Below are 10,533 nucleotides of genomic sequence, written 5' to 3' on the forward strand. Positions count from 1 at the left end.
GGAGCCTCCCGCCGGCCGGGGTAGCCCCAAGGCCGCGTGAGGCTCCGTCGCCCGGGCTCACCTCCCCGAGGTAGGCATCCACGTGCTCCGGGGTGATGGACGGGTCGGTGACAAACTCAAAGAGCTCCCGCACGGTCATCACGGCCACGCCGTGCTTCCGGAAGAAACCTGTGGGCGCACGGGGCGACGGCTAGGCGCGGCCCCGCACGGCCTCGCCAGCGGCCACCGGACAGGCGCGGGCGGTGCAGCCACGCACCGTTGACGTTGGCGCAGTCCTTCCGCAGGAACTCCAGGGCGTGGGGGTGGTCGTGCTCCACGGACTGCGACACGTCGATGATGTACACGCCTCCGCCGTGGTACCTGGGCGGAGCAGAGACCCCGGGCGTGGGGCCCACGGGACACGCTGCCAGCCCGCACCTGTGCAAACCCTCCACGGTGGGGGCAGGGCGGCAGGGGCGAGGGGACCCCGGGCGGGAGCGCCCCCCCACAGCATGGGGCGCGGGGGCGCACGCAGGGCAGCACTCACTGCGTGGGGGGCAGGGTGGGGGCGGGGCGCACCCGCGGCACTCACAGCATGTTGAACTCGCTGAGGTCCGCGTGCACCAGCCGCGCGTCCTGGTAGATCCTCCTCACGTTCTCCACCACCTGCAGGTACAGCTCGCGCGCCTTGGACTCGGAGAGGTGCGCGTTCTTGAGCAGCGGCGCAGGCCTTGGGAGACCGGAAGCGGTCAGCGCGCCCCTGGCCCGCACGGCCCAGGGCCCGCCCCCTCCCCCAGGCGAGCCTCACCCCCCTCCCCCGCCACCACACTCAGGCCTGACGGCCCCCGGGCCCGCCCCCGCCCAAGGCCCGGCCCCCCGCTGCCCCCCGCGGCGGCGCTCACACATCGTCCTTCCCGATGAAGCCCATGACGAGGACATGGCTCCGCAGTAGGAGGGGCTCCGGGCAGGGGATCCCCGCTGCGCTCAGCCTGCGCAGCATGGGCCAGGTGAGCGTCACCGGGCGCTCCGGGCAACCCCGCCGCTGGCACCAGGCACCTGCACCGGCCGGTCCATCACCAGCCCTGGCCGGCCCCGGTGCCCCCATGAGCCCGGCGCCCCGCGGCCGCCCACCTGACGAGGTTCCTCATCTCCTTCTCCGCCCAGGTCCTCACCATCTTCCTGGGGTTGCCCTTGCAGTAGCCATGGCGGAAGCTGCAAGAGGGCTGCGGTCAGCCGCCACCTGGCCGCCCGTGGGCCCGGCCGCCCGTGGGCCCCGCCGCCCGTGGGCCCCGCGCTCACCGGAACTCCCCACTGACATATCTGTCCCGGTCTCTGAACACCAGGATGGACGTCTTGTAGATCTTGATGGCCCTGCTCTGGCCGCCAGCCGTGCTGGCGTGGTACACGTTGGCCTGCCGCGCCAGACAGCGGGCTGAGCGCCGAGCCCAGGCTGCCCCCACGGGCTGCCCGAGTCAGGCGCATGGAGCCACGGCCCGGGCAGTGGAGGGCTTCCACGGGGCGCGTGCGTCTGCCGCAGCCCGCCCCACTCCCCCGGTTCCCCTCACCCCCAGTCCCACACGTGGAGGGGGCAGGGCAAGGCTGCGCTGGACCCGCCCTGCGGCGCAGGTTGGGCCACGCACAGGCGTCCGGCGCCCCCTCTCGTGGGGACCGGGACGCCGGCGGCTCACCTCCTTGCCCGTGCTGATGCAGCCGTTGATCGCAGCGATGACACCCCTGCTCAGCATCTTGAACAGGATCATCCGCGTCCTGGGGTCCAGCACCTGCAGGGACCCAAATTCCAGCCGGTGTGGGCGGCGCCCGAGCGAGGGGCGGTGCAGGGGCCGCGGGGCGGCGTGGGCAGGGGCCAGGGACGGCGAGGCAGGGGTCTGGGCCACGGGGACCGAGGGCGGCTGCGGCGACGACCAACGGCCAGGTCAGCCAGAGCAGGACACGCCCCCGGGGGGCTCCCCGCCACTGCCTGCCCCGGGACAGCTCAGGTATCACACTGACGGCGGTCACAGACCGCAGGAAGCGCCTGGCCAGACCGCTGACCACCGCCCCGTCCCTGTGTCCCGAAGACGCACCACGCCCAGACACCTAGCGCCTGGCTGGGTGGCACTGGCCGTCTCCAGTGCCCGGTGGCCGTGGACAGGTCACCTTCAGCAGGGTCCGCATGCGGCCCCTGTCCACCCCGAGTTCCGGCTGATGCCGCCCTGGGGGCAGGCGGCAGCCAAGCCCAAGGTCACGCGGCCAGCGGCAGGGTGCCTGCCGCCAGCACCAGCAGCGACAGGGAGTGAGACGCGGCGTGTGGGAGGGGGGCGGGTACCCACTCCGAACGGGCACCGAGGTCGAAGCAAAACGTGAAGGTGAAAGCGCATGGGAGGCGGCGGCCACTGCCAGCCCAGGCTCAGGCCTGCCAGGCAGTGGTGGACCCCGGGACCGCGGGGCAGGACCCAGCTGCTGCAAGTGGACGCTGAGCTGAGTGGGGCAGGAGGCGGCGGCGCGGCCGAACCTCATGGGCGTCGCCAGGCGACGGGACCAGTCTCAGCCCAGGGCTGGGCACGGCGGCGACGTCACAGGCAGCGAGGATGGGCTGAGCAGCATGCCAGAGCCCAGCGCCGCCGGAGTCCTACCTGCTCCACAGTCGCCCTGTCCGCCTTGTCCTTGATGCGGTACCTAAGCCCAGGAGAGGGATGCAGCTGAGCCCCAGAACCCAGCCCCCACGCTGCAGTTTCTGACGTGCGCCCCCTGGGAGCAAAGGCCGAGCTCACTGCCCCATCCGGGGGACCCCTCACCGGCGCCCGGCCAGAGGTGGCGCGGCAGGGGAAGGCCCCCGCGCCTGGTGCACCGGCCTGCTATGCAGGCCCTGGAGACCCCACGCCTCGAGGGGGCAGGCCCCGTGGGCCCCGCGGCAACGGTGGACAGCGAGGAAGCGGAGGTGACGGCCCGCCAGGCGAGCCACGAGCTGCAGGAGCTTGGCGGTCCCTGCCAGATGCGTGACAGGCACCGAGGCAGCAGCCGACGCCCGGCAGCGACGGAGAACGGGGCGCAAGGACTCCATTCTGGGGCGTGGCGTCAGCTCTGAAGCCCCGGAGGGTCACACGGGGCCACAGGGGGTCTTGAGGGGGTCTCGCACGAGCGTCCCACTGGTCCCACATTTTACTTGAGAAAGAAGCCTGTGGCAGGGCCCTGCACTGAGGGCCAGCCTGACACGCCCCTGCCCGGTCCACTGCGAAGCCTGCCAGGGCTGCCCTGCTGGCCAGGGTCTATGGTGCAGGTGTCACTCACATGTCTGCTTCCTTTTGCCTGGACTTTTCGGTGACTCTATTCATGACGGAATCAGTGACATTCAGCTTATCTGCGAGCACAAAAGGAAAACGCAAACCCAGGCTGTAAACTGTGAGCCCCATCTCTGAACCTGCCCCCCCACCCCCAGCTCCCGCCCTGTGACAATCCCAGCTCCGGAGCTCCCACTGCTGAGCCGTGCCAGCCTGACCCCAGATGCCCACAAGCGCACACCTCAGGCCCATCAGGGCAGTGACTAGCCGGTACCCGCTGAGCTCCGGGCTGACTTCCACCAGCCTGGCCAACGCCCCCAGCCCAGGCACACCCCGTGTCCTGCTGGACGGTCCCCTGGCTGGTCCTAGCGTACCCAGCCCGGCGCCGCTGCCAACCCAGCGGCTCACAACAGCCCTGGGCGCCTGAGCCCAGAGCGGGTACCCCGAGGGCCAAGCCTTCCGCGACAAGCCTTCACCCCTGCGCCACTGCCCCCCAGCTGGACACACGGGCCCTCCCGGTCCAGCGAGGTCCTGGCAGTTTGTCCCAATGACTCTAGCCCAGGGAGGAAGCACATTTCGAGCACTCACCCAGGTTGATCTTATTCTCAAACTTCCGTAAGACCTTGTCTGCCGGAGTGGACATTCGGGACAAGCTGCGGCTCGGGCCCTGGCGATTCGCCTGAGGGACGTTGTTTCAGAAGGGCGTCAGAACCAGGGGGGCGGGGCCCTCCCGGGTGGCGTGTCAGGTTAGGGCGCAGCACTGCAGGCCGCCATGGCTGCCTCAGTGCGAGTTCCAGCCCCGCCTGCCCCGGAGATGACCCCCAGGGCGCGCGGCAGACCTCTCCTGTCTCCCCGCTGCTCCCCGCAGCAGTGTGTTTCACACAGCTGCCTGTTCTGCTCCCCACTGTCTCTGTGACTCCTCTCACCGCCCCTGCGTGTCTGGCCTGCACCCCGGTTCTGTGTGCATAAATAAGTAAATCTCAGAAAGAGAGAGCAAAATTAGTAGAGAGCAGGGGTGGGCGTCCATCTCTGCAGCACGCCCCCCTTCCCGCTGCTACGAACAACAAATTCACACCAGATGCAGCTTCCTCAGCGCACGTAACGAGAGCTGAGGCCAACGTTAAACGGGACTTCAGCCTGGGTCTGGCTGTGGCAAGGGGAGAAGACAGGGACGACACCCACAACCCACACAGGGGAGCAGCCTAAGCTAGAAGGGCGTCGGACAGTCACTGCTTCAACCTTGCCGGTTCAGCGTGGACCTGAGGCGGAGGCGAAGCTGAGTCTTGCGCCCACGCGGCCTCGCATCTCCTCTCCTTAGTTATCAATGGAGAAAGCTCGACGCGCTGTGGAACCAGCCCCAGTCACTGTCATGGGGGCGCCCGGGCGCAGCGGCCGGCCTCTGAGCACAGACCGGGTCTCCGGCCTGTGGAAAGGTGTGGCTCAGTGTGGGAAGTGCTCAGCCCGGTAAGTGCTCAGCCTGGGGTATGAGCCCCAGGAGGCAAAACAGCCCACCAGCGTGCAGCCCAGCTCCTTTAGGCACAACTACAAAAAAACCTTTTTCACGTGTCTGAAGGTTTATTTATTTACGCATACATTTTAGGGCACAGGCCAGGGGTGCAGTGGTCCCAGATACAGAGAGGGGAGCAGAACAGGCGGGGCTCCTGAAAGCCCCTGCCGAGAGGGCAGTGGGGAGATTGGAGGGGCCTGACGAGTCCCGGGGTCCCTCCCTGGCCGGGGATGGACTCGGGCCACGGTGGGCGCCAACAGCTTCACCCCTGAGACTCACCCCTGCACACCCGGAGCCGTGCATCAGTGTTAGATATGAAAGACACCCGGGAGCACAGAGGTGGGTTGACCGCCTGTAACTCACCTGTGGGTGACCGCCCCCGCCTGGCGTGTAAAGTCTGGTCAGCCTTCCAACTCCATCGTCCCAGTCCCAGTCATCGTCCTCGTCCTCCTCCTCCTCGTCCTCGTCCTCATACTCCTCCTCTTCCTCCCCGTTCCTGTCCCCCTCAGCCTCGCTGGCCGGCGCAACCAGGTCACTCAGCAGGGCGTCCAGCAGAGCACAGTCTCCCTCTGTGGGGGCCGTCACGCCGAGGCTTTCGCTAGAAACAGCAACGTCCAGGCAGCTTGCCGGGCGCTGCACCAGGTGCGCGGGCACACGCGGACCCCGGGCCCGGGAGTCCCTCCACAGTCCCCGGGAGCAAGCCCAGCACCAACGCCCGTTGGCGGGCGCTGCTGCTCGTTGCTGTAGGACTAGCAGCGGCGTGAGGCGTGACGCCCACTCCAGGGGGCGACCGGGCACATCGCGAGCCCCGCAGGCCCGCTGTGGGGGCGCCCGTGGTCGGGGTGTCCAGCGCGGCTTGGCCGAGGACGCATCCCTGGGCGGCACGGCCTCTCGCAGTCGCGCGACCTCCGCAGTTCCCTCCCTCCGCACGCGTGGCGGGGCAGGGAAGGATCCAGGAGCCAGGGGCACCGGGGCGAGGGGACAGCGGGGCCAGGGGCCACCCGGGCGAGGAACACAGGGTAAGGGGTAACGCGCCCGAGGGACGCGCCGCCGGCTGCGCGCACTGGGGGGCGTGGCGGCCGCCGCCTACCTGTCAGCCAAGTCCGCGTCGTCGAACTGCCCGGGCACCACGCGGCTCATCAGCACGCGCCGGTAGTCCATGGCCGCCGGCTCAGCCCGCAGACGCCCGTCACAGATACCCGTCGCGGACGCCGCAGCGCGGCACACGTGCGAAAGGCCCACGACGGCCCACGCGCCGGAAGTGCAGCCCTCCGGAAGTCCCGCCCACCGACCCCCGTCCCCACCGGAAGCTCCGCCCCGCGCCGGCGGGTCACCGGACTCAGCGCACCCCGCTTTTCGTTTTAGCCCCACGGTTTGTGTCCCGCGGCAAGGCGGGCCTCCAGCTCGCGGACCGTGTGGCTGGAGCCTCGCGCGTGCCGATCTCCAGGCTTGCAAACGAGGAAGCCCCGGCCGCGCCCGCTCCCGGGAGGCGCCGGCACGGCAGTGACGTCACAAGCCGGCCGGCACGGGACACTGCAGAGCCGGCGCGGCACTGACGTCACAAGGTCGGGCCGGCGCGCGTCTTTGGAGACGGCGCATCTTTGACGTCACCAGCGGGGCCGGCGCGGCCGTGACGTCACAGGACCGAGCTGGTGCGTTTCCTGGCAACGGGCGTCGGGGCCGCGCGGGCGACTTTACGGGCTCTTCCGGGGCCCCCGCGCGCTGGCAGCCGGCTCCCATCGGCGAGTTCGAAACCCGGGTGCGCCGTTTTGAGGTGTCAAGGAGACGGGACTTGTAAAACGATCAGATTCGCCCCGCGGCTGCGCAGAATCGGCCCCAGCCCGCGGCGTGGTGCCCGTTTCCCCGGTCACGCCTCCGTGCGCGGGGTCGCGCCAAGTGGTGGAATAAAAGCTTACAGGTCTGGGGTCCCCCTGGGGCGGCGGGTGAGAGAGGGAGGGGCAGCCCCGCCCGGTCCCGCCCGGCGGCGCGTTCTCTCTGCTCCAGGGCCACAAGTGGTGGCCGGGGGCTCCGCGGGCTGGCCTGGCCTTCTGCACAGAGCGAAGTGTCGGAAACAGCAGCGGCCCCTTCTGGAGGGCGGGAGAGGTGAGCGGGAGCCTGCACCGAGCCGCCCCAGCCCCTGCCCTGCGCGGCCAGCATGACGCAGTGGGCACCTTCACTGCAGGGGGTTACTGACCAGTTGGCTCCTTCAGTAGGACAAGGAATCCCGCAGAGCCCGCCCTCCGGCCCGCCCAGGCTGTGCAAGTGTCTTCCTGATAAAACTGCTCTTTCGGATGTAATAAAATAAAAAGCCACTGTGGGTAGTGGGTGGACATAGAGGAGGGCTGGTCAGAACGCCAGTGGGGTGCGGGGCACATTGCACACTCGGGGTCAGCACTGGCTGCCACCCCAAGGAGGAAACAGGACAGCAGGTGCGACTGTGGCATCGCGGTTCCAACTCGACAGAGGGGCTTACACCACCCACAGGCTGCACGGGAAGGAAACGGAGGCTCTTGCCAGGCAGACTGTGGAGCGCTGGGGAAGGTGGTGTGGGCTTGGCCCGGAAGACCCAGAGCAGAACCTCAAGTGGAGGCGTTTGGACTTTGTGCAACTCCCCACCTGGTCATGAGGACCTGGGGCCGAGCGATGACAAGGGTCGGGACACAGTTGAAAGGAGAAACGGACAGAATGCTCAGGAGGACAAATCTAGGGGATCCAGCGATGTCCCCAAGTTTCAAACCCCCATGCCTGAGAGAATTGGGGTGCCATAGGAAGGGGGATCAACTTCCCAAGTTTGATTTGACCAGAAGATGAGATACTTGTGCCAAAGCTATCGTGAATATTGTGGAAACACGGTAGTTTGTGGACACAAGTCGGTCTCATTTTGCCAATCCCTTTCGGTTAAATAACAGATCCCACTGTCTCCACGCCCCAAGCCTGTTAGGATTTCTGGGCAGTAGCCACACCCTGGCTCACTGGCGTTTGAATCGTACACTTTCCCGCAAAGTCACCATGGCAGGCTCAGACGGCAACATTTCCCAATAGCTTCCCCGGTGATGTTTTAAGCCCCAGTGACTTTCGCTGCTCAGCCTGCGGCAGGCTGAGGAAGCAAGTGTGTTGTTTGCTAACAGACATTTGAACTGTGTTCTTCTCCCAAGAGACACATCTTCCGCCATCACTCGACAGTTAGGAGCCAGGAGTAGTAGAAAGCTTGGTCATCACCATCAGCTTGTATACCTCTCGAAGGTGGCCCCACCCTGAAGTTCGGAGGCTTGTCAGAAGCAGGCGCTATGACTGCCAGCAGTGCTCCTCCAGCGTTTCCTCGCTCAGAGTCTCCCTTCTACGTGGAAGCCAGCAGTAGCACCTCGGACCTGCCTCAGGTGTGCCTTGCCCACGTTCCATGATGCGCAGATGGCGACGGTCATGTCTGCCCTGTTAAGTTCCTCCCCAAAAGGCTACAAAAATAGTCTCTAGGGCAGGAGGTGTGTGTGGGGGTGGGGTGGGGAACACAGGGTGAGTTTCACTGCCCTGCAGGGGAGAGCAGAGTTTTGCAAATAGGTGTTAAAAGGGACCGCTTCCAGCCACTGCACTCCCTGAGCGCAGCAGGGACGTGCCAGGCCGTTGAGTCATGGGCGCTAGCGCAGCCCCCAAGTCGGTGCAAACAGTGGCCCCGTCCATGGGGCCCCCCACAGCGTCCGGGTGCCACGCCATTGAGTCACGGACGCTGGAGCAGCCCCCAAGTCGGTGCGAACAGTGGCCCTGTCCATGGGGCCCCCCACAGCGTCCGGATGCCAGTGGTGCTGGCTCGCGAAAATCCGTGTGTCCTTTCTCACAGAACCAGGGGATTGTGACGTCCCGGGCCCCAGCTGCTACCCTAACCCCCTAATGCCCCATTATCAGCCAGCGTGCGGCAAGCTGATGGGGTTGGGGGGGGCGGTGCGTCAGTGCGTCGATGCGTAGCTGCCTTTTCTCACGTTCTGTGGTGGGCGCTTATTGGCAGCTTCAGGCTAGGACTGGCTGGTGATGGGAAACCGGCCCAGTGTACACTTACCTCTGCAGGGTTTTCTTTTTAAGGCTTACTTATTGATGCATACAGACTTGGGGTGCAGGCCAGAAGTGCAGGGGAGGTGAGAGGCTTCACCAGAGACAGTGGGGGGGCAGAACAGGCAGATCGATGAAACACACTGCAGAGGGGAGCAGCGGGGAGACAGGAGGGGTCCGCTGGGCCGGGCCCTGGGGGTCTCCCTGGGGCGGGGATCAGACTCGCGCTGACGCTCACGGAGGCCCTGGGCAGGGTTTGACTCTGCCCCTGGAGAGCCAAGGAATGAGCTGGTGCGGTCCTGGCAGAACTCCGCTGTGACCACCGAAATGCTTGCGGGTAGCCGACGGCTGCTGTGGCCACAGCGTGGCTGCCCAGCGCTCACCCCCATGTGTGGCCGTCCGGCACGTAGCTGCCTGCAGGGAGGCGGACGTCTTTTCCTTCTACCTCATCTTTCTAACAAACCTCTCGTCTTAGACATCACGGTGACTTTGGTCCCACGGGCTTCTGAGCGTTTTAGACCCCAAACTTCTTTTTCAGAATATAAAAAATTGGGCCCTCCCTGGTGGTGCGGCGGGGTACAGCACAACACTGAGAAGCTAAAGCCGCGTCAGCAAGACTTCGATGCCCGCCTGCCCCGCAGGTGACCTGCAGGACACAGCAGACCTCCCCTGACCCGCCCACTGCTCCCCTCAGCAGTGGACATCATCCGTCTGCCTGCACCGCCCCTGCACCTCTGGCCTGTACCCCAGTTCTGCATGAACAAATAAATCTTTTTAAAAAAAGGAATTACAAAACACTTGTCAACTTGAGAAAACGCTGATCGTGCTGCGGCCCCGGCCCTGAATGCGTGTGTCACGTGTGTCAGCACCCCACCCCCGATGTCACGGAGCCTCTCGTGGTTTGCGAGGATCGTGGCATCTCTGGCCAGCAGCAGGCACGCGGGGAGGCCGCAGGCGCCCGACCCCTGCCCGCTGAGGGCCAGGCTGTGTGCAGCTGCGGCTTCGGGGCTGCCATCCTGCCGAAAACGCGGGTGGGGGCAGCCCAAGTTGGCGGCTGTTGGGAGCCAGTGTGGCAGACGCGGGTCGTCTGGGTGGCTCCTTGCATACGTGTGGCAGGTGGGGGGGTGCCCGAGGCGCCATGGCGCGGCTGTGATTGGCGGGGCCCCAGGGATGGCGGGCGGTGGCCGCCCGGGAGTCGGGGCGGCCAGAGCCTAGCTCTCTGCTCTCTGTGGTGGCGGTGGCGGAAGACTCAAGTCAGAGCTGCTCGCGTCACGACGTGACGAAGGAGAGAACATCAGCGCGAAGCACAGGGGGGGGCCCTTCCCCGGACGCCTCCAGTCACGCAATCTGACTCACACACACGCGCGTTCACCTTCTGCAGTGGCAGGGCTCGGGCTCCCCGGCAGTGCGTCCTCACCAGACCCACCAGCACCCGAGACCCAGCCGGGAGGTCACGCGGCGGAGGGTGGGCAGCTGCTGAGCAGGGGGGCAGCAGACCTGGGCTGCTCCAGGCAGAGGTGGGGTGCTTCGGCAGACGTGGGGTGCTGCAGGCAGAGGTGGGGTGCTCCAGGCAGGCGCAGGGTGCTCCAGGCAGGCACGGGGTGCTCCAGGCAGGCATGGGGTGCTCCAGGCAGGCGTGGGGTGCTCCAGGCAGATGGGTGCTTCAGGCAGACATGTGCCAGGCAGACGTGGGGTGCTCCAGGCAGGCGCGGGGTGCTCCAGGCAGATGGG

At 66.7% G+C, this 10,533-nt stretch overlaps 1 protein-coding gene and 1 long non-coding RNA gene across 3 annotated transcripts in view; one reads left to right on the forward strand and one right to left on the reverse strand.

The window, feature by feature from the left end:
* Window positions 1-6,024, reverse strand: part of RIOK1 (RIO kinase 1) — a 9,277-nt gene extending 3,253 nt beyond the window's left edge. For both annotated transcript variants that reach the window (XM_012734184.1, XM_012734183.1), the window contains exons 1-12: window positions 5,855-6,024; window positions 5,128-5,362; window positions 3,846-3,936; window positions 3,268-3,337; window positions 2,613-2,655; window positions 1,668-1,760; window positions 1,279-1,391; window positions 1,111-1,191; window positions 882-968; window positions 572-709; window positions 257-360; window positions 62-168 (exon numbers count right to left, since the gene is read on the reverse strand). In XM_012734184.1, coding sequence (XP_012589638.1) covers window positions 62-168; window positions 257-360; window positions 572-709; window positions 882-968; window positions 1,111-1,191; window positions 1,279-1,391; window positions 1,668-1,760; window positions 2,613-2,655; window positions 3,268-3,337; window positions 3,846-3,936; window positions 5,128-5,362; window positions 5,855-5,925 — 1,233 coding nt within the window. In that variant the 5' untranslated portion in view covers window positions 5,926-6,024. The remainder of the gene's footprint in view (window positions 1-61; window positions 169-256; window positions 361-571; window positions 710-881; window positions 969-1,110; window positions 1,192-1,278; window positions 1,392-1,667; window positions 1,761-2,612; window positions 2,656-3,267; window positions 3,338-3,845; window positions 3,937-5,127; window positions 5,363-5,854) is intronic.
* A 70-nt stretch (window positions 6,025-6,094) lies between these two features.
* Window positions 6,095-9,376, forward strand: LOC105854519. The gene is made up of 3 exons (XR_001146176.1): window positions 6,095-6,682; window positions 7,920-8,141; window positions 9,341-9,376. It is a non-coding gene; the product is annotated as an uncharacterized LOC105854519 (long non-coding RNA).
* Window positions 9,377-10,533: the final 1,157 nt, after the last annotated feature.

The sequence above is a fragment of the Condylura cristata genome, unplaced genomic scaffold (assembly GCF_000260355.1).
Source record: "Condylura cristata isolate star-nosed mole 26May11 unplaced genomic scaffold, ConCri1.0 scaffold00048, whole genome shotgun sequence".
Lineage (NCBI taxonomy): Eukaryota > Metazoa > Chordata > Mammalia > Eulipotyphla > Talpidae > Condylura > Condylura cristata.